At 39.8% G+C, this 20,904-nt stretch overlaps 2 protein-coding genes across 3 annotated transcripts in view; one reads left to right on the forward strand and one right to left on the reverse strand.

Annotated features, from left to right (window-relative positions):
* cytl1 (cytokine like 1) overlaps positions 1-20,904 on the reverse strand; it is a 54,910-nt gene that overhangs the window by 4,456 nt on the left and 29,550 nt on the right. The window contains exon 3 of one of the 2 annotated variants that reach the window (XM_026329159.1): positions 147-209. The gene's annotated coding sequence lies outside the window, so the exon portion shown is untranslated. Of the gene's footprint in view, positions 1-106; positions 210-20,904 lie in introns of both variants that reach the window. The other variant, XM_026329158.1, reaches the window with a different exon arrangement.
* Positions 447-20,904, forward strand: part of stk32a (serine/threonine kinase 32A) — a 47,809-nt gene continuing 27,351 nt past the window's right edge. Inside the window, exons 1-5 of the mRNA XM_026329157.2 lie at positions 447-982; positions 1,635-2,104; positions 6,572-6,627; positions 8,093-8,244; positions 17,268-17,441. Coding sequence (XP_026184942.1) covers positions 2,053-2,104; positions 6,572-6,627; positions 8,093-8,244; positions 17,268-17,441 — 434 coding nt within the window. The 5' untranslated portion in view covers positions 447-982; positions 1,635-2,052. The remainder of the gene's footprint in view (positions 983-1,634; positions 2,105-6,571; positions 6,628-8,092; positions 8,245-17,267; positions 17,442-20,904) is intronic.

Consider the following 20,904-nt stretch of genomic DNA (forward strand, 5'->3'; position numbering starts at 1 on the left):
GCACCAGAGAGACATTAGTGTCCCTGTATAATTACTATTTCCATATAACCTTAAAGTTGTTATGAAGTAAAAGGCTCAGCTCGTCTATAAAGAGACTGTCTCTCACCTGCGGGCCCCAGGTTGAAACAGCACAATCCACTGTTTACCTTGCACAAGTAGATTTCCACTCTGGGGGGCGCTGTTCTAAAGCGGACCATGTCCTCTGACCCCTGTGGTGACAGCAAGGGAAATACGACACATTACCTGCTGACATGAATAGGTTTGATGTATTGTGAAGCAGTTTTACTCTGACTATGCATCTGAAAAAAAAATTAAAAAAACATTTGGTGTTATTAAATAAACTGGAAATAAATAAATCATGTGACTGGTCATTATAACAATCTCCTAACATTTCTAAAGCTCAACAGGCGCTTTATAGCTGGGCTGTGGTGCTTGACTGACTTTTACACAACTTCCACTAATGATCCCTGTGAAAGGATCCTGCAGAAGAACAAGATTCCAGTGAAGATTTTTGGCGCAATCCATTCTGTGTATCTATAAGGTGAAACACTTTTAAGATGAATGAATGAATGGTGGAGACAGAGAAACCTCAGCCCCAAGGCAACGGCAGATCAGCCTGTGACAGCCTGAGAAACGTGCCTCTCCAGACGCACGGTGGTAGCCAGCCCATTACACCGTCGGCGATGTGGAGGTCAGTCTCTCATCAGTGCAACGCGCCGAGCAGTTTCCTCCCTAAACCCTTCTCCCGTTCCCACCTTCCTCTGTGCTCCAGGAACTGTTGTAGATTTCGCATCGAACTCCCGCAAATCACGCGTCCCTGTGCGGGTCCGTTTTTCGGGTGCCAGGTGTCCCGGTGCGTTGTCGTCCGAACGCCGGAAAAGTGATGCCTTGAGCGTCTCTGTTGCTCCGCTGTTGCTTCACATCTCTGCAGCAACCCTGTCTGGAAATCCTCCTATGCTCAACCAGCCTGCTGCGTTCAGAGGTAGGTGCCCACTGCTGCTCTGCATAGAGACCAGAGACTTTGTATTCGGCACAGGTCTGATCAGATAAGGGCTCCAAGCACCGCGTCCTCTGCGGGCTGGCCAGCACTGCGGCTTCCCGCACTAGTTTCCCAATATTACATTCAGCCTAAAAGGAGCATAGAGATAAGCTGTGTTGACCTTACCATGAATGACATTGATGGAAGGGTTTCTCCAGCCAGCTGACTGTTGCTAGGATTACTTGAAGTTTGCCTATTTAACAGACCAATGCATCTCATAACTCAGCTCAGTTATTCTCCTTTCAGCTCAATCTGCCATTTAGTTTAAAGGGAGACAATGAAAAAACTGTAATATGAATACTGTGGTATATTATACAGCCAATAAGTTCAAATATACTCCTTTAAGTAAATTAATACACTATGAACTAATCAAGTTGTCCATAAGATATAATATTATTGCAGTTTACATTTCTCTTACTAGGCTACCTTACAATACTATCTAAAAAAAAAAAATTGTTGATCTTTCCATTGATGTTTGTGTCTGAGAACCTCTACATCTCTTCTTTCTTTCTGCCCTCCCTCCCTCCCTCCCTGTCCCTATCCCTCCTCTCCTCACTCTGCTGCTGGTGACATGTTTTTCTGCCTCCCCTCACAGGTTAGACTCTCCATCAACACAGGGTCACAGCCACAAGCACATCAGCCACTCTCCATCTGCCTGCGTCCATCTAAACAGCAGTGAAGACAGACAGGAAACTTACACTATAGCGGTACTGCCTGTGTGTGCGTGTCAGCCCTTCAGTGCCTTTACCGTTCCCCCAAGCCCTCCACCGTGTGTGTGTGTGTGTGTGTGTGTGTGTGAAGGTGATGACTTAAGAGACAGACGGGACCTGTTCAAGTCAGCGAAACCAAACCAGCAGCTGCGCATGCATGTGTCAGGGTTGAGCGGTTTAGCACGTGAGACTGCGAGTGTACGTGTGTGCTGACCGGGCTATGAGTGTGTCTCCGAGGGAGAGCCGCTTGATGCTGAGCTGAACTAAGGGAGCAGAACAGGAGCATCTGTATGAGAAGCAGCCATGGGGCTCGGACAGTCCAGCAAGACTCCAGTAACTGATGACACAGATGAGGGTGAGTGCTGAAAAATCCAAAATTCTTATCTGACTCTACTTTTTTTCGTCTGTCCACTTCTGTAGTTCACAGGGAACATAAGCAGGGAAGGCAAGCAAAGCAAACTTGCAGTGGCAGCTGTGAGGAGGATTTAACACTGTGCATTGCCTTATCCCATGGTGTGCACGTGTTCTGCAGCCTTATCAATGTGTTGTTAAGCTATTCTTATTACCTGGCATGATTAAGTGCACTTACAGTAAATGGTTAGCCCAGAGAAATGTTGATTAATTCTGGTAAAGTAAAATACCCCATGCTGTAGCCAGTTTTCCTCTGATTTGGCCACTGTAATGTCCTTATAATAAAGCACATAGATATTTTTCTGAATTTTCTTCTTTGGTGTTAAAATCTTCATATTAATTATTATGGAAGATTGCTTGAATCTTGTTAACTACAATTTATCTAGCTACAGTTTTTCCTGAATGATTCCCATCAAGGTCAGCACTGAAAGGTGTTATTAACTTAATTGGCATGTATTACCCTTTTTCTTTGCGACCAGAGTAGATAATACAATGTGAATTTATTGATCTGAGTCGGTCTTTGAAATTAATTCCACTCTGGCTGCACCCCAAGGACTTCAAATAAGTCAGTGTTACATGAGTCAGTGATTTAGTCAGAAGTGAAGTGGCTTTCCCAGGTATTTTCTTACTGTAGTAAAAATGAATGTTTCTGCATATCTGGTATAAGACAATCTCAGATATTTGTTTCTTTTTATGAAGTTGCTAACTTGACATGAATTGTCTGTTTTCAGTTTAACACATTTGATGGGATAATAACTCAATCAGTTAATTATTAGATTTGGTTTATTTGACTAATGTTTGTGTGCTGAGATATGAATTTCATGATTGTGCGACGAACCAAAATAATTTGTTCACCATGACTGTGTCAAATTACTGCATCACATCCTCTAATGAAATCCATATCTGTGGCTTTCTGTTTCTCACTGGAAGCAACTTCTATCAAAGTGGAAATCATTATTCATGCTTATCCTTGCTGCTTACTCATCTTGCAGGTTGTTCTGGGAAAAACAGCTTGTCTAATCTCTGAACGCATGTAGCGGAGCACCTTCTCTGACTTCTCTTTCACAAGATAGTGTGGGGGATTTCATCATGGGCATATTGCGTGTTTAAATTTAAAAAGTTCCCCTCTCACTGAAAGCAAAGTAATCCCCTCGTTGATGAAATGTCAGAGAGGCAGGGTTCTACTTTTGAGGCCAGAAGAACCGATGGGTGTTCCTTGACTTTGTTGTTAATGTTTGACATTGCAGCGTTGTAATAACACCCGTCTGCTCTATATACTGTATATTCCCATGATACCCTGGAAACACGGTGCATGATTGGGTTGAGAGAGGGAGCGACAGGGAAGTGAGAGAAAAGTAGGAAGGATGAGGGAGAAATCAGCTAGAGACAGAAAAGTAAAGAAGTGGGGTGGTAAAAAAAAAAGAGACTGGAATTACTGAAGCAGTGATTTATTTTATGTATTTCATAATTATAACCATCTTATGAAAAAAATGTATAAATAGACATAAATACATGTTGAGATAGTGAGACAATAATTTAGTATTATAACAGTACATATGGGTACATATGTACTGTACTACTTGTGATAAGTGATGTTTGTCAGAAGGCAAACTTACTGTGTTACACATCACAGACATCAAAACAACTTAGACATAAAATATGTTGCTTTTAAACCCAGCAGCATTTGTAATTAGATCTCCAAATAAAATGTCTGCATGGTGGAACATTTGTTAAATTAAATTTCTCAATGGTAAGCATCAGAATTTATTTGCAGAATACGCTTACCGACTGTTTTCCATGCTGGCGTCAGCGCAGAGACAGATACGTATTTCATATTAGTTCATTTGCAGAGAGGTGTGCATGAAGGTGAACTCTGTTATGTTTATCTGCTCAGAGAATGACATGTGTCTGTATATGTACCCATATGTTTTCCACTTTAACAGGAGACCCTGCTTAATGGACAGGCCCTGCTGATCATGCTTTATTCACATTACAGTGACACATGGACCCATGGGTTTTGTTTCAGTTGTCAGAGCAACAGCATGAGAGCTGATGTTCCCACACTGGTGGGTCCTTAAGTGATTTACAGGCTCCTGTGTGAGAGGTGGGAATGAGAGGGAGCAAGAGAGAGAAGTGGAAACAGAGGGAGACAGTAGGTCCACACTGAGAAGACTAAATACATCATTCACATTTACCAAGCAACAAAACTGTGCACCTTTGCATTGGTCTTTTTTAAACTCTGTTCAGTTCCCTCCTGCTCTCTGTGGCCACCAGCAATTTAATGCAGCAGAGCTCATGAGTTTGTCATACTTGTTTAAATATTCTTCTATTGTCAGACAATAGAACAAGTAAAAAAAAAAAAAAAAAAAGCAAACAGATTGAGAGTTATAAATGCTACCTCCTTTGCAGCCAAATGGTTACGGTGGTGTAACGTACGATGTCGGGGGTTTGGTTATTCTAGGTCTCTGCCCATTTGATCTCTAAAAAAAAAGTCAGAAACACATCAGTGAGTGACACAGCTTCATTAACACCACCCTGCTGTAGTTCGCCAAGTGCCTATTTTCAGAAAATTAGTGAGCTTTTTTTGAATTTTGTATTTGTATATAGTTTTTTGCCTGATTTTAAGTATCCATATATCTGGATGGAACCAACAGGCTTGGGGTTAAAATGATAAGGAAGATAAGGAGGTTGGAAAGTATTGAGAGACGGTCTAACACATTACAAGTCTAGTATTTTTATGGGACAACTTTAATGTTAAAAATATAGACCAGTGTCAGACTGAAAGGATGTGGTGCAGGCTCGTATCATATAATTTGCCACTGGCTCAGTTCTTGCAGGAAAACTTGGCATTTTGAGGTTTATCTACTCTGCAGGCCCTCATCAAATAACTAAGGAGGAACAACAGCACAAAACAGTCATAAAGTGAGCGTGAGAGACTTAAACAGAAAAGGCAAGATTACTTCAAACTCATCATCCAAACTCATTACTTTGTGTGTCAGTCAAATTCAAATTGACAGCAAATGAGTTTCTCACTCAGTTGATTTCCTCAGTTAGTTTAAGTCATGGGAAACCTGTTAATGTGTCAATTCCACTCAGGCACATTTCAATCATTACACACTCTGTTATTCATGTGTCCATCATGTGGCATGACTGTCTCATTTTACTCCCTCCTTGCTCTGACCCTTGGTGTCACTGGCTCTCTGTCCTGTGACCACAGAGCTCTGCCCTCTCATCCAAGACCACAGCTGCATGTCTGAAAACCCATCAGAGCAGAATCTCTAAGTAGCTCAGTGAGAAAATAATCATGTTTATCAGAAGTGTGTCTATGGTGAGTTTATATACACTGACATCTGCAGGTCTGTGCATATGAGACATATAGAGCAGGCCTCATATGGTCCCTATCAGACTAGGCTGTGTAAACACACATAGTGAGAGGAGGAAGTGCCAGTTATACGTGACTAACAGAGCATAACATTAACTGTCACATCCAATAGATCGAGCGACTGCAGACAGAATGTGTGTATTTGTGCATGTGTGGGCACATGCTGTACTGTTGCAAGAGGGGCAGGTGATGTTTTAAGTCAGCACTATGTGACTAAGTCATTTGTGTATATTTGAAAAAGACTGGATGCTTTTTGTGAATATGTATGTGTACCTATATATGTGTGTGTGTGTGTGTGTGTGTGTGTGTGTGTGTGTGTGTGTGTGTGTGTGTGTGTGTGGTCAGAGTGAGCAGCAGCTGTTTCATCCCCGGGGAAACTGCAGAGAGGGAAAGCCTTCTATCGTGGTTGTCATGGCAGCAACAAACAAACAGCCCCATCCGGTACCAATTGGTGATAAATGTTGCTGATAGATGGAGAAGAGCGAGGCAGGGACTTAAAGGCTGCTTTCCTGTAGGTGTGTGTGTGTCGTAAGAGTGAGGCAGAAAGACAGGAAGACAATGTTCAATGAAACAGAATGATACAGTCAGAGAATAACAAGCTATAAAAAACAGCTAAAAATATGCTTTTTGTTCAGAGGAAAGCCATGCAATGCTCATAACAACTTCTCTGCCATATAACGTCATTGACCCCTGGTTGCCCTGGAGACCTCCATCTGCTTCAGCTTTACTGTCGCATTGTTCAAAGAGCTCAAAGAAAAGCTCATAGTGAGCCTACTGTAACTGCCTAACTTGCTTCCATTTATAATGATTCACTGACCTAATTTTCATTTTACAAAGGGGTTCAAACGCTGGTTAATGTCTATATAGGTATCTACTGGTAGATACACTTCATGTAGAGCATATTTTCTTTTTCAAACATATGTATATGTAAGCTACAGCAGGGGCTGTGGGGGTAAACACTGGAACTGAGGTTTACGTTTTGTTGTTTATATTAAGTTAATCAAGATTTTCAAATCTTCTTTCCTACAGTAAATTTCGACCACTTCCAGATCTTGAGGGCAATAGGAAAAGGGAGCTTTGGAAAGGTAAGTTCATGTTTGCTAAAGTGTCTCTTTCACGTGATCCCACGCTGCAGCTACTGACTGTTCCACTTTAAATTAACTTTGTAAAATAGTCACTTGATCTATAATATCAGAAAATACCTCAGAGGCCCAAGGTCATATTATCAACAGCCCAAAATCTAACATCATTAGTTTACCATGACATTAGACAATAAATAACAATAAAAAACAAATTCTTAGATGTGGAGGACAGAAGCATTTCCATCTGAAGTGATTTTCCATATAGCTGCTGGTTATTTCCCTCTCAGTCAACTACTTGACATCATGTTCACCTTTGACTTCTCTGCAGATATATTTTTTAAACTTAAAACATATATGCAATATGCCATCTCATCTCTCTGTTAGTACAGTAACTAGTAAATCCTTCCAATCAAATCTGAAGTGATAGCAGTTGTGTCTAAGCAGCAGTGTAGATAGTTTAACATTACATGTAAGCACATATAGCATGGGACATACACAGTTAAATGCACATGCATATACACACACAGCATAGACCCACACAGCGTCAACACACTGTCCAATAACAGATAAGCAGTCTAATCACAGTAGATGGCAAGCTGTTCAATGGAAGGAGTGATGTGATCAGGGTTTGGCTGATTAACTGTGCCAGCTGGTCTACAGATCACTCTCTTAGATAGCAGTAATCACTGGCTTATTGATGCTTGTAGCAGAGACAAGCACAACTACAAATAAATATGGGATATTACACTGGTGCATATTGAAAATAGTGTTTATTCTCAGACACATTGTCAAACGGGTGTAATCATGCATAGTTTGATATATACATGCGCTGACAACTACCCACATTGCACCAGGTGTTGTGTTCTGGATTTTGCTGTGTCATTTCAGAGATATGCTGCAGGGTTTATTTCCACTGAGCACTGTTTGAAAGTATTTTTATGCAGTTGTGAAAGAAGCGTTCCACACTGACATGCACTAACACTTCTACTGAATGCTAACATGTCTCTCATCGCTAATGTGCAAAACATACCAGTGTGGAGAATATAACATCTTAAGAGAGGATTAAATTCCCCCTGGGGTTTCCTTACTTCCTTGTTAAATGGACATTTCTGTTTATTGCATTAATGTTGCTAATGTGTCCATGTGCCACTGGCAATAAAGCTTTGCGTTGCTGCACCGTTTGAAACCCCTGGTTTAGATTAAGCAATAAAAAAGTACATTGTGCCTAAAAGAATATCAAACTCATTCAGTTTGAATGTTATATACATGACATCATGATGTTTATTATACAGGCAGTGAGCTTTATGGCATCATTTGTATGAATGTATATTTTCAAAAAGCAATAAAGTATATAAATAATTTTTTTAAACTACTCAGTATAAGAAATATATCAGCTGGAAACCAATAAAACATTCAGACTAATTTGACCACAGCAATGAACCAATGTACTCGTGTGTGATCTTCTCAGGTCTGCATTGTGCAGAAGAAGGACACAAAGAAGATGTATGCCATGAAGTACATGAACAAACTAAAATGCGTGGAGCGGAACGAAGTGAGGAACGTCCTTAAAGAGCTGCAGATCATGCAGAACTTGGAACATCCATTCCTGGTGAATTTCTGGTAAGGCAAACACGTATTTGAATCTGGTTGTCTGTTATCTTCCTGTGAATTACCTTGGATGATTTTCTTACACAAAATTACTTTGGTTACTTTCTGAACTCAAATGCAAAATGCCTTACACTTAGTTGTATAAAATGTTAAGCACACTGTGAATTATTTCCACTTCAGCAGGTCATCTCCACAAAGGATTATGTTTCTAGCTGGTTATTACAATCAGCTATTTGAACGATTTTGTAGCGTGCTCTGTGTCACCCATTTAATTTTTATGGTGAATATGCCCTGTCCATTAAATCAGTGAATACACACTCACACAAAAAGAGCAACCCTCTTAAAAAAGCCTTTTCACACAGCGATGGATCGAGTCCACAGATGCATGCAGAAAGGTGGTGATTGCTGTCGAACATGCACAAGCCTCCATCCACATTTCACTGTTTGAAGTTGCTAAAAGGAAAATGTCGTTTGCTCACTGATCCAAGCTCAGCTTTTATGGACATGACTCTCCTCTCTTGGCAGCTTCTTGTTTTCCTGACCACTTTTTGGGGTTGAGGAAGTCTTTTTCTCAACACTGTACAAGCTGATTCAAACTGGAAGTGCTAATCTAAGATGACTCATCAGGTACTTTTAAGCAACTCCTTCATCATAATTTGAAAGCCCGAGCTCATTGAGCGCTAGGAATCCTAGTTTTGAGATGCCAGATAATTACGGCTTGTTAACTTTCCGTCTGAAAGGCATCATTAATTCTTGATAAGCTCTCCCACTATGCAGAGAGAAAGCCACCCTGGTTTTCAGTGAAGCAGAACGACAGAGAGGAGGGTATGTCTGCCCGAAGATGAAGAATTACAGCCACAGTCCCAGCAGTCCGGTTTTTAAAGTCAAAGCACATTTATTTATGTATTATAGTATAATTTACCATTCCTCCTTTTCATTTCCAGGTGTGGATGCTCTTTTTGCATTAGGCATCTGCCTATAAACAGACAGTAAAACGAGATAATCTGACTTTTTGCATGTTCTCCAGGTAGTTTTTTCAAGTCCTCTACACTTTGTCCTCTGCCAAATCCCTTCTTCTCTTCACACACTTTACTTTCACTGCTCTGGCAAAATCAATAGGTCTTTTAACTACTAATTTGAAGGAAACAAAACTAAGTCCTCCCACAGCAGGAATAAATAAGAGACTGAAGCACATTAAAAAGAGGAGAGGATAGAAAAGGACCACAAGCTGTAGGAAAAGGAAAACAACCACAAAGTAGAGGGAGGAGCTAGAGACGTAGAACAGTAGAAGGGTAGAGAGAAGTGCAGCATATAAACTCATCAGACAAACAATGCCAGCGCTTGCTTTCTTTCTTGATTGCATGCTGTGTTGGACAAAAAAAAGGTTGGAAGTTAATGCGTTTGGCAGCGTAAACCCCCCAGGGTGGGAGTGATTTCCTCTAGAGATGTGCTTGGGTCAGCGCTGTGCCCACTTGCCCACTGTCTCGTTTTCTGTCTCTCTTGCTGTGTTGAGTTGGCGTAGGTTTTGATTGTCCTGAGGTAGGTGCTCAAGGTCAGTGATGGGGAAGCGATTACCTGCACAGAGCCAGCTACATGCAGAAAACCACACTGTTTTCCCCTGGTCGGTCCTCTCATCTGTCATCTTTTCATTCACCTCTTCTTCGTCTTCTTTCACCTTCCTTTCTTCCTCCTCCTCCCCCATTATCCTCCCACACCACCTGCTTCACCTCTTTCTCTGTCCTCTTCCTGTCACTGCACTTGCTACTGGGCATAAGCTCAGGTGTCTGCCTGAGTACTGTGTGCAGCCAAGCAACAATGCACTTGGAAAACAAGAGCAAAAAGCAAAAAACAAAACATATCAACTCCTAAGCAAGTTCTTTTCGCTCCACATCAACTATTAGGTCAAATCTTGAAGACTGATTCTGAAGAATATTAACCTCCGACATTAAATGTGTGGTATCATCAGTTAATTGATGTGCCAGCACCAGTGGAACAGCCCATTGTGCCTGCACTGCACTAAGTTCTACTGTGTCAGGGCAGCCCTTCCTGTCACCTCATTGCTTTGATACTAGGAATCCTCTCACACCGTTTCAGAGAGAAGGAGGGTCGGCATCCACCATCAGCAGCTGTATTCAGTTTTCAGTCTTGCTGCCTCTTTAACTGCAGATTTTGTGGTTGATTTGTTCGCTGATGGAGGAAATGTCACAGAAGATGAACTTCTTGAAACTACCTGCTTGCTGTTAGTTGTGACAGATGTGCTGAGCCTGTGTGTAACACAGCCTGTGTAATGTGAGCGGCACATTTGTTTCGGGCAAGCAGAAGGAAAACACAGTGCGGCATGCCACACTGCAACAATGTCCGTTATTAATAGAAAATGTAGACCAATGTGAGAACTTTAAATTTCTAATACCAACCAAAAGGATCGGCTACGGTTTAGAACGTCGACTGGTTTGGCTGCAAAATGTTTCAATGTTTGCTTCAGAGTAGTTAAGACTGAGTTAAGTTCAGATTGTCAGGACATGTCATCTCCCATGTCTCACCTCTGAAATATAGAAAGTATGATTTAACCTGCTATTGTAAAAAAAAATAAACTGTAGTTGCGTAACTGTCAAATGAAAAGAAGTACATCAACAAAAATCTGTAACATGGAGGAGTACAAGCTTCACCTATTTCAGGGAGACACTTTTTTTGCTCAGTTGTTATGTAATCTTACTAATGCATTTAGTTTCTATGTGGAGCAACACATCATTCAGTGTTACTGCCCAATCATGTGCATTTTTTCCTCCGCAAACCAAACAGTAATGACATCATGTCCCAAAAAGGCCATGATGAGTGTTATTCCTCCAAGCATTTTAATACAAAAGGTCTTTATCACACAGGACATACAGTCTGCTTATGCAGCTATAACATGAATGAATGTAACTAAGATAAGTTTAATCCCAGACTCCCATGTTACAAGTCAGTTTGAGAAGGATCTCCGTGTACCTATTCTACAAACTAGATCCTTGTGTATCTGCAAAATGTGCACGTCACATCCTTTTTACTTTTAACACTGCAGGCATTGCTGAACACTAGAAAGCAGCACGTCAGCACGTCTAGTATTTGGCTTGATGTCAAGGTGACCTGGTGAAATGGAAGCTCATAGAATCAGGGGTGGTAATGTTACTAACCTGAATGTTGACTTAGTGGAAGTTAAACATGACTCGTGGACCAGAAGTGGAAGAGAAAAGTAGTTCTTTAAAATGTGCTCACTTGTCAAATTACTGAAATAAGACCTAATAGTGATAATAGTGTTAATTTCCCGTGTGCTTTCTTTTTGTAAGGGATGTGTGTATGTATTTTTACATGAGTGTGCCTCCCTGCATGTCTGCACAGGAAGCATTAGACACAGAATGATGGGAGCTGTCAGTCAGAGAGGTGCTGGCAGGAAGGTCGGAAGGCTGTCGGCATCGATCCAACATGTCACAGTCTGAGAGGTTGGCTCGATGTGTCGGTTTCAGCAAGGGGCTTTGGTCAGGTGGTGTGTGCATGTGTTGGTTGTAAGGATTTCTAATCACTGTAATTGCAATACCTTGTGCCAAATAAATTCTTAATTAGCCATTTTATTAGTGAAATTCACTTTTCCACAGTGAGCATTCAAAGATAGATGTTAATTAACAAAAATCATTTCCCAACTATCCCTGCCTTAAAGACTGTTGATTACCTGGATCAGGTGTGTTCAACCATTCAGAAGCTGCAAGAGCAGGGGCAGTTTGAAAACAGGCAGGACAGTGGCCCTTAAGTACTTGAGTTTGACCCCCCTGGCTTATGGAGGTTTCATTCATTATAGAAGATGGGTTACTGGGAAGGAAAACCAAGTCCAATAATGAACTGAGTGATACTTTCATGTCAGTGACTGAACACAACTAGGAAAATTGACAATATTGTTGATGCTTTAAAAAGGCACATAAGTGTTTATATAAGGACACGTTACAATTAGCTTCTGAGACCTTCTGGTTTCTGGAGACTTGCACTACCAAAGTGCCCTGGGGTGCCTCTACCTCTAAGAGCTCCATCCAGTATGTTCTGTTATTTGACTGACTGCCCAGAGGTCATGAGGTCCCACTGAAATGCATGTGTATCGGAGCAGAGAAAGATAGAATAAGACCGGGGGGAACAGGACTAAGAAAGGACAAGGGAGAAAAAGCAAGAAGAGAAGGCACAATACGAGGAAAGCAAATGAAGAGTCAGCACCACTTCAAACCAATGCTCAAATGCTAGCCTGCAGTCAGACTGTTCTCTACTCTCTACTAGCGTTAGTTGCAGCATCAAGCAACAGCTGCTAATAGATGTTTAAGAACTTGTTCTTTCTGGTTTGTTGCTTCCTGTCAGAAACAGTCGACAACGTGTAACAAACTTGAATTTTCCACCTCATATCACCCAATACTTGTACATTTATTGCCATTTTGTTTTTTCTGTCTCTTACGGGCTACGTTTTAATTTTTCTCATGGATTATGTTGTTTATGTTATTAGCTATAGAGGTGGTGGAAAATTGTGCACACTGCTATTAATAGCATGTTGGACATGCCCATACTGCAGCTACTGCAGCAACCTCATTTCTGAAGATGTAGTTCGTTTTGCTGTTGAGCTGGATTGTGTTATACTGACAGGTGTCTCTGTTATTGGTACAGGTGATAATACGATAAATAACAGGAACTCCCCTCTGTATTCTGCAGTACAGTTCAACACCAGCACAAACTACAGCCTGTCAGTCTATGCAGTCCTATTAATGTTATGGTGACCCAGACCATACCTGTGACAAACAACTTAATGAATACCATTTCTAATTCATTCTGACAGCAGTGGCAGCAGGCCAGTGGAGAATTCATTCATATTCAAACACCATCCAAGTGCCATGTCACCAGAGAAAGAGAGGGAGACACAACTGACCTGTTTCTAGAAGAAAATAAGGCTTTTATTATAATTGGAGACTAGTTTTAGAAGAGTTGAAGACCTTGCTGAAATAAAAATAAAAATATCTCAGTTAAGGTCAGTCAATCAGTCCCAGAAGGAGACTGTTGATTGGCAGCTTTAATGCAAACAACACATTGTATTTATAGCACAAGAAAGAAGCACAATGCTATATGTGCTTACACGTGTTCATATACACTGTCACAGTCATCACCGTAGAACATTTGTACTTCACTGTCTGACTGCACCAGGGTGTTGACCTCACTCACAGCAGCTTTGCTCCTGAGTTTGTTGTCAGTCAACCTTGCCTCAGACAGAACAACAATGACGGCTAAGCCCTTTCAGCTTTTACCACCTTGACTTTCTGATGCAAAGGTTTGAGGGACAGAAAACAAACCACATGAGAGACAAACCACATGAGAGCTGGTTTCTACTCAACTGAACTGATTTCAGAGGCCTCAAGTGTATCACTGACTGACATGAAGGTTTTTCCATCAGGTAATTAAGTAATAATACATTGGTCTTCAACATTAATATCTATTTAGACTTTTTCTGTACATGAAATTCTAAGGGCCAGCTAAAAAGTAGCTGGTAGCTTATATTTTCTTTTCATAGAGTACTAGGACAGCAAGGTTTCCCAAAGTAAAACTCCTGTAGTGCACAGAAAGTGTAGTTTGGAATGACTGAGAAGCCACTTTTGGTCAGTGCAGAGGAATAAGGAACCCCAAAGGAAAGTCTGTTAGATTTAAGGATTCACTTTTTCAAATGGAAGAAATTGAAGGTAAATTTTAGGACTGTCAAGATCAGGTAAAAAGAGCTCAGGTAAAAATCTAAATTGGTCATAAATGATGAGCTGAATTAAATCTAAAGATAAAATTGAAGATTAATTTATAGAAAAAGTCAATGACATCAGGAAACAAGAAATGATCTCAGTGTGTAAACCACATCCTATGTCAGTTACATGAATAAACTTCTGTTTGCCTCAAAAAAGCCAGTGTTTCTTTTCTAAATCTCTTGGATTTTTACCTCCCTAACTAAGTCTGCTGTGTTAAGGATGTTTACAGTATTTGTGTGTCTGTACAACAGGGATAGAGAGACACTGAGGTAGACTGAAAAAGCCCGAGACAAACAGGAAGAAAACAGGGAGAATTAGACAAAGTTTCCTAATCAAATGATTAACAGACAGGAAAATGGAGTCAATCCAACAAATGCAGACTGCTGTCTAACTTACACTTAGAAACCTGTGAAAAGCTTGTTGTCCTTGTCTTGGTTTACAGTTTTTGGCTTTGACTATCAGATTTTGGGTCATGAATATTTCACACATGTTCAGCTTTGCTTTTTCTTGTACACTTGCAGAGTTTTTAGCCTGCTTGGTCTCACAATATTGCATTTAAAGTTTATTTTCATATCATTTTCTTTAATGGCAATGCAAGTACTACAGACTTAGTTTTACCCTAAAACCAAAGCGTTAAACTACTATCAAGTCTCCCTCGATCTTTTGATGATTTCAGCAGTCTTAACTATGTGATTGATTTTTCCTTCTTGTGTCCACGCTTTTACACAGAACCAGAGCAGCAGGATAATTGGCAAGGAATGGGTTGGCCACCTACGAACCCAGTGAGAGATTTGTCAGTTCCAAAAACTACAGATCCTGTATCAGAGTGTTGCATTGCTTTGAAATTTAAGAGAATGTGGTGTTAATATGAGCCTGTTTGGTCTGTGCTTCTTCTCTCTGTGCCAGACTTAAATGTCACATCATTTTCCAACACACACAGTCTCTCTCATACTGTATGCACACTGAACCACTCTGTCACTTCACTTATCACTGTTAGCTGCAGCTGGAACTTTTAGATTTTCCAAGTCTTTGTAGACCCCCCATGAAAAGTCTGCACTTGGAATATGCTTTTAAGTAATTATGTCTCCGTATTCACAAGACTGTAGCTGTGATTTTGCCATAGCCATGGTTGTTTATGTGTCTTTCAGACAAATGTTTGTGACATTCACATATGTGTGCATCTTTAGGGCATCTCACAAACAGTTTTCCCACACTTTGAAACCACTAGCAATTGGATGTTAACTGGCCTCAGCATTATCTCAGCATAAGCAGACAGTTCAGTCAGCTCAATCAATCCCCATCCATCCAGTGCACACCACTGTCATCACCACTGTACTGGTGAAGGCCCCTAAGGAAGAGTTCACCAGCACAGCAAAACAACAACAATAAACACCCTTCCTTGGTCTTCTAGCATCAGGTTTGAGCCGAGACAAACGTCCTTAGAGAGAAATATCTGGCAGTAGAAGCCTTTAGTCAACAATGAAAGTATTCAATGAAACTGTAGCCTGTTTATTTCAGATCAGGAACATACTTCAGTTCTTAAAAAGGGCAGTTAGTGTTCGTCAATTTTATGGAAGATCTGAACTGGCAGATGTAGGACATTGCACATAGTACGCAGAGCAAGGCTTTAAACACACCAGCAAATGTTCACTAGTGATGTGTTACATTATGTTTGTATACATTAGCTTGCTGAGGGAGAGAAACTAATTATGTGGTTAAAGGTGTGAAACAGTGATCAGAAATCAAACAAAATTATTTGTGCAGTAGTTTCTTATTTTTGTTATTCAATCATGAAAAGCAAAGTTTTATGTCACTGACACTTTCCCTGCTGGAGACAAGCAGACAAGTAGCTAGGCAGGCGGTTTAGTTTTCCCTGCCAAATCTATAGACCACACACTGACATAAGGAATATTTAATAGGTGTAATGGTCTGCCCTAATCAAATGGCAAGACACTCACTAGTCAGATGGAAAATCTGCTCACCCTGAAGGGTGCAGGTCATCTGAGCAGACAGTGCTGCTGAGTGGATGCAGAATTTTGCTCAGTAATTAAGGTATAATTAAAAATGTATCATTGGTGATAGAAATAAAAAACACACATACTTAATAACACTATGCACATCATTTCATGAAATGTAAAAAAGCCTGTTTAATCTGTTTGTTGATCGCTAATGTAATCAGAACAGAGATTATGCCTTCTCTGTGTTGACTGTCCTCATTTGCTTTGTGCTATAAAAGCCAACAAAAACAGTGAACAGCAAATATGATGATTCTACCTAGAATGTATTTTTAAATATGCAGATGACTGACTTTTATTTTACTATAGAAGGCTATTTGGTGAGCAACACAGAATGTCAAATATTTTCATAACTTGGAATTGTCCATCCATTATCTATAAGCACGCAGTTTAGTTTTACTGTTAAGGATCATGGGAGGACTGGAGTCAATCCCAGCTGACTTGGGAATTGGGCACACCCTGGGCAGACTGCAAGTCTAGGGCTGACTCATAGAAACAGACTCGCACTCACACCAGGAAATTTAGAATGACCAATCAGCCTAACCTAGATGTGTTTGGACTGCGTGTTGAAGCCAGAGGACCTGGAGAAAACCCACACAGACACAGGGAGAAGAAGCAAACTCTAGGTTTAAGAACCTTCAAGAACCTTCTTGTTGTGAGGCAACAGTGCTAAACGAACTACCATGCATCCCTAACTTGTATTTATGAAATCATTATGATTAATAAGAGTGTCAGGTATATTAAGGGTAATAAATGTACTACAGGTGTGAAAATCTACCTTCTAGCTAAACACAAAGTGAATATGTATTAAAAATGGAGAGAGAAGAAAAGAATACACAGAAAAGAGAAAAGACAAAGAAGAACAAAAAGTATCTAGTTCATGGCAATTTGCAGATGTATCTTTAAGAAGTCAAAACCATGTTCAATAGGAACCCTCCTTTTCATTATCATGACATTTCTTATTTGTAGCTGTTGGTTCCTCTTCTGACACCTCCTCCTTTCCGTCTCCTTTAACTACTACATATTTATCTTTCCTTCAAATGCTGCTCATTCTTTCCATCACTATTGTTATTTTCTCTTTCTTTTCTGATTTCTTCTCCCCCTTTGATTCCGTCTCTCTCTTCCATCCAACTCTCTTGCTTGCATCTACCCAACTCCCTTTTACTGTCTGTTTTCCAAATTTCCTGGCATGGCTCTGGCCTTATCACTCACTCCTGTCTGCCTTCTCCTGCAGGTACTCCTTCCAGGATGAGGAGGACATGTTTATGGTGGTGGACTTGCTTCTGGGTGGAGACCTACGCTACCACCTTCAGCAGAACGTCCACTTCTCGGAGAGCACTGTCAAACTCTACATCTGTGAATTGGCCCTGGCTCTGGGATACCTCCGCACCAAGCGCATAATACACAGGTGAGTTATGTTTTTTTTTTTTTCTCCAAAATGTACATTTTCTGGGGCCTTTGATGTAGTTTAATATATCACTTTTTTTTAATATGCTTTAACATTGAGAGAAGAGTTTGCTGCCTCCTGTTCTGTACAGATAGAAACAGTCTTTTTCTTTCTGCTATGTTACATTTCAGCCATTGTTTTCCTAGCATTAAGTACCAAGGGGTTCTTTTCTCCTTGGCTGTTCACTTTCATATTATTTTCTAATATGACTGCTCCACCACTTTGCAGAAAGGTCAAACTATCTTGACATGAAGGTTACACTTGACACAACAGTTTATCCTGAGCTGCAGGCTATGGCCATCATGAAATGCACCAGCTCCACTGATGCTACTGTGCCAGTACCTTATTTAATTTGTAAAATACAGGTTAAGTGTTTTTTTTGGGGCAGAAATATCTGCTGCAATGGCACTGCCACAGACTTGGCTACAAAAACATGGCTGCAGTCCAGAGTTATTATTTTAAGATGCTGAATTCACTCAAACAGCTTAGGGTAGTGTGTTATAGCCGTCGGTGCTGCCAAACAATGCAAAATACAAAGAGTGAAAGAAAAGTTAAAATCGTCTTCTCTCCCCATGAAGACTTCCTTTCTGGTAACACACAACAAACCTACCTCATTCATACACATACAGGGAGAATACAGAGAAGATACACAACTAGAGCAATCCTTACTTAAACTAAGTATGGTCTGATTTGTTATGCAAATACAACTTGAAGTAAACTGTCACATTTTCAAGTCATGCAACATTGTTAAAATGGTCAAAATGGGTGCGTTTACATGTACAAAGCACAGGTCTGACCCCACAGTCATGGATTTATGTCAAATGTTCCATATGTTGCTCAGGAAACTAGGTCTTTGTTTGAGACAGGCTCTTGTTTTAAGACTTTTAGTAGGTGACTTTTTCTAAAAAATGTCATTCAGACAAAGTCTCATACAACACTGGCAGCCACATTTACTTGTTCCGAGCAGAAGAAAGCTGATGTATAAAATGTCACAACATTTTTACAGTGTTGATCAAGAAACACCTAGACCACTGCAGGCTACCAAAGCATACTGTATACATTTTCTATTTTAATGATTCCTACAGTATTGTAAGTGCTTTGTAGTGCTTTGCTCCAATCAGTGCAATACTGTCCACTCCAGTGCTTAGACTTTCTTGTCGACTGTAGTCACAGGGCATATCATGACTAATACGAAACTTCACTAAGTTATCGATACCCCCAGAAAATAAATTAAACTATTTAGCTTAGACAACTTGCTTTTTTCTACCCTCGTGAACCACCACAGGAGAGGGAGAGAGAAATAAATGATATGGATTATTAATTTGCTTATTCAGTCCATTGAGGGATATGAATATTTAAATCATGTTTTCTATTTTCATGCTGGAAAGGACAGACTTGCAACTTGATGTGCAGGTGTTGGGGGCGTTTGTTTAGACTGAATCAACATCTTTTCAATCTGCATTCATTAGCTTGAAATAGGAAGAGGAGCTGAAAGTAACTCTCAGCTCATCTCTATGGAAATTGAATACATAATTTCCTTCCTCAGATGTGGACGTGCTGACTTTGGTACAGCAAATGAATGCACTTAAAGCATTCAACATGTATGTGTTTATGCACCTGTGTATTCAGTATGTGTGTATACAGAACGTACACATTCTCCTTCCACTGGTCTTTGATTTTGATGATAATGAGGGGAGTAATGATGCTAATCACATTAATCACATGCAAAATGACGATATGGAAATTCTGTTACTTACAAGTTGGAACATGACTACTGACTGGTTGGAATATGCTGGTTTGGCACCAAGAGACAGCCAGATTTTCACATCCCCTTTTATATTATGAGTGTTTTTATTTTCATTTGAAGACAGACTTTTTAAGCTAACCTATTCTGTGATCTGGTGTTATGACCATTCATTTTGCACTTAACTAAGGATGATTAAATATCATGGAAACTTAAAACACCATTACATACATTTAAAAAAGGTATGCTAATGCTAGATATCAGATCAAAATCTTTCATAGTCTTTAGTGTCGAGTGTGGTAATTGTTTTTAATAATAAATTGGATGGCATTGCAGTAAATGTTGTCCAGTTAATGATAGAGGCAGAAGCATTAACATAAAGGTTATCTACGTGTTTTGAAAGGATAAATAAACTCTTTTACAATAAGAATCCAATTTGAATTTTTAGTCTTTGTATAAGGTGTTGAATTTTTAAAAGTATTAAGAACTGACTGAAGGGCCACTGAAGTTGTGGAAATCCACTGAGGAGTAGGAACGTCAAAAGATACGCGCTCTTGTGTAGTCATAAACTCAGCAGATACAATGTGTCTGATACATGTTGTTTTTACTTAGTTTACAACAAGCATAAAATGAAGAAAGGAAGTTTGGGGTCATAAAAAGCAGATATGGGCTTTGTTGCAGTGGAGATGACACAAGATAGAACTGTCAGCATATGGCACTGCTCTGTTGAAAATAGTATTATGTGTGTGTAAATAGCAGGGGACCAAATAATGATCCTTGTGGGATACCTTTTTTAATTATTTAGGGACTGACTGGCAAGACACTTGGCAAATACTTATGCACTTATGGATTCTATTTAGGTTGTAGTTAGAAGCACTATGAGTTTTATGTAGTTGTGCCAGTGCCACAAAGAGGCTGGGGAAGTAATTATGTATTGTGGCCAGGGTAAAGAACCTGGGCAGAGTTCTGGCTCTAACAGTTAACAATACTGGGGTCCATAATAACACAACAGCAGCAACAGGGACTGTAACATTGAGCTCTTGAATTGTATGTCACTATATGGCGGAATATGAACAATCTCAGAGGAGATGGGATGAAGTAGCAATGACGTTAAGAACAGCAGTTCAGCTCATCTCAAATCATCTCAAGAGTCTGGTTGGAAAATAAAGCGATGGCATCGTCATCATGGGATGTACTGGAGCCTCTGAGCATGAGGTATGATGCAAAATAGAGGGTTCATTTAATCCCACTGTGTTAGGTGGATTTCAACAGGAAAAATGTAGCGTTGGTTCTATGTTAATATTGGATTTAAAGTTTTACACCAAAATAAATTTAAATGTTAAATGATAATTTTATAACGACTTGTGTATAAATTTTAAAGCTCATTTAAAGTTTTGTCCATTATTGGTATTTTTATAATATATTTTCTATACTGAAGTCAAATTATCTAAACTATTTTATTTGCAAATAAACCTGAAAGAATTAGGCTAAACTTTGGGTCAGTTTTTTAAATGTGCTTGTGCTTTATGCTGGCCAAAGATGTATTTTTAAAACACCTTTGACTTCATCTCAACAATTTGTAGAGTTATGATTTTAATTATTATTGTATCATTCAATAAACAGGATGAAAAAACTTTACTTATATATAAAACCTTTTACCTTAATTTGAAAATTGTACCT

The sequence above is a fragment of the Mastacembelus armatus genome, chromosome 14, assembly GCF_900324485.2.
Source record: "Mastacembelus armatus chromosome 14, fMasArm1.2, whole genome shotgun sequence".
In the NCBI taxonomy this organism is placed as follows: Eukaryota; Metazoa; Chordata; class Actinopteri; order Synbranchiformes; family Mastacembelidae; genus Mastacembelus; species Mastacembelus armatus.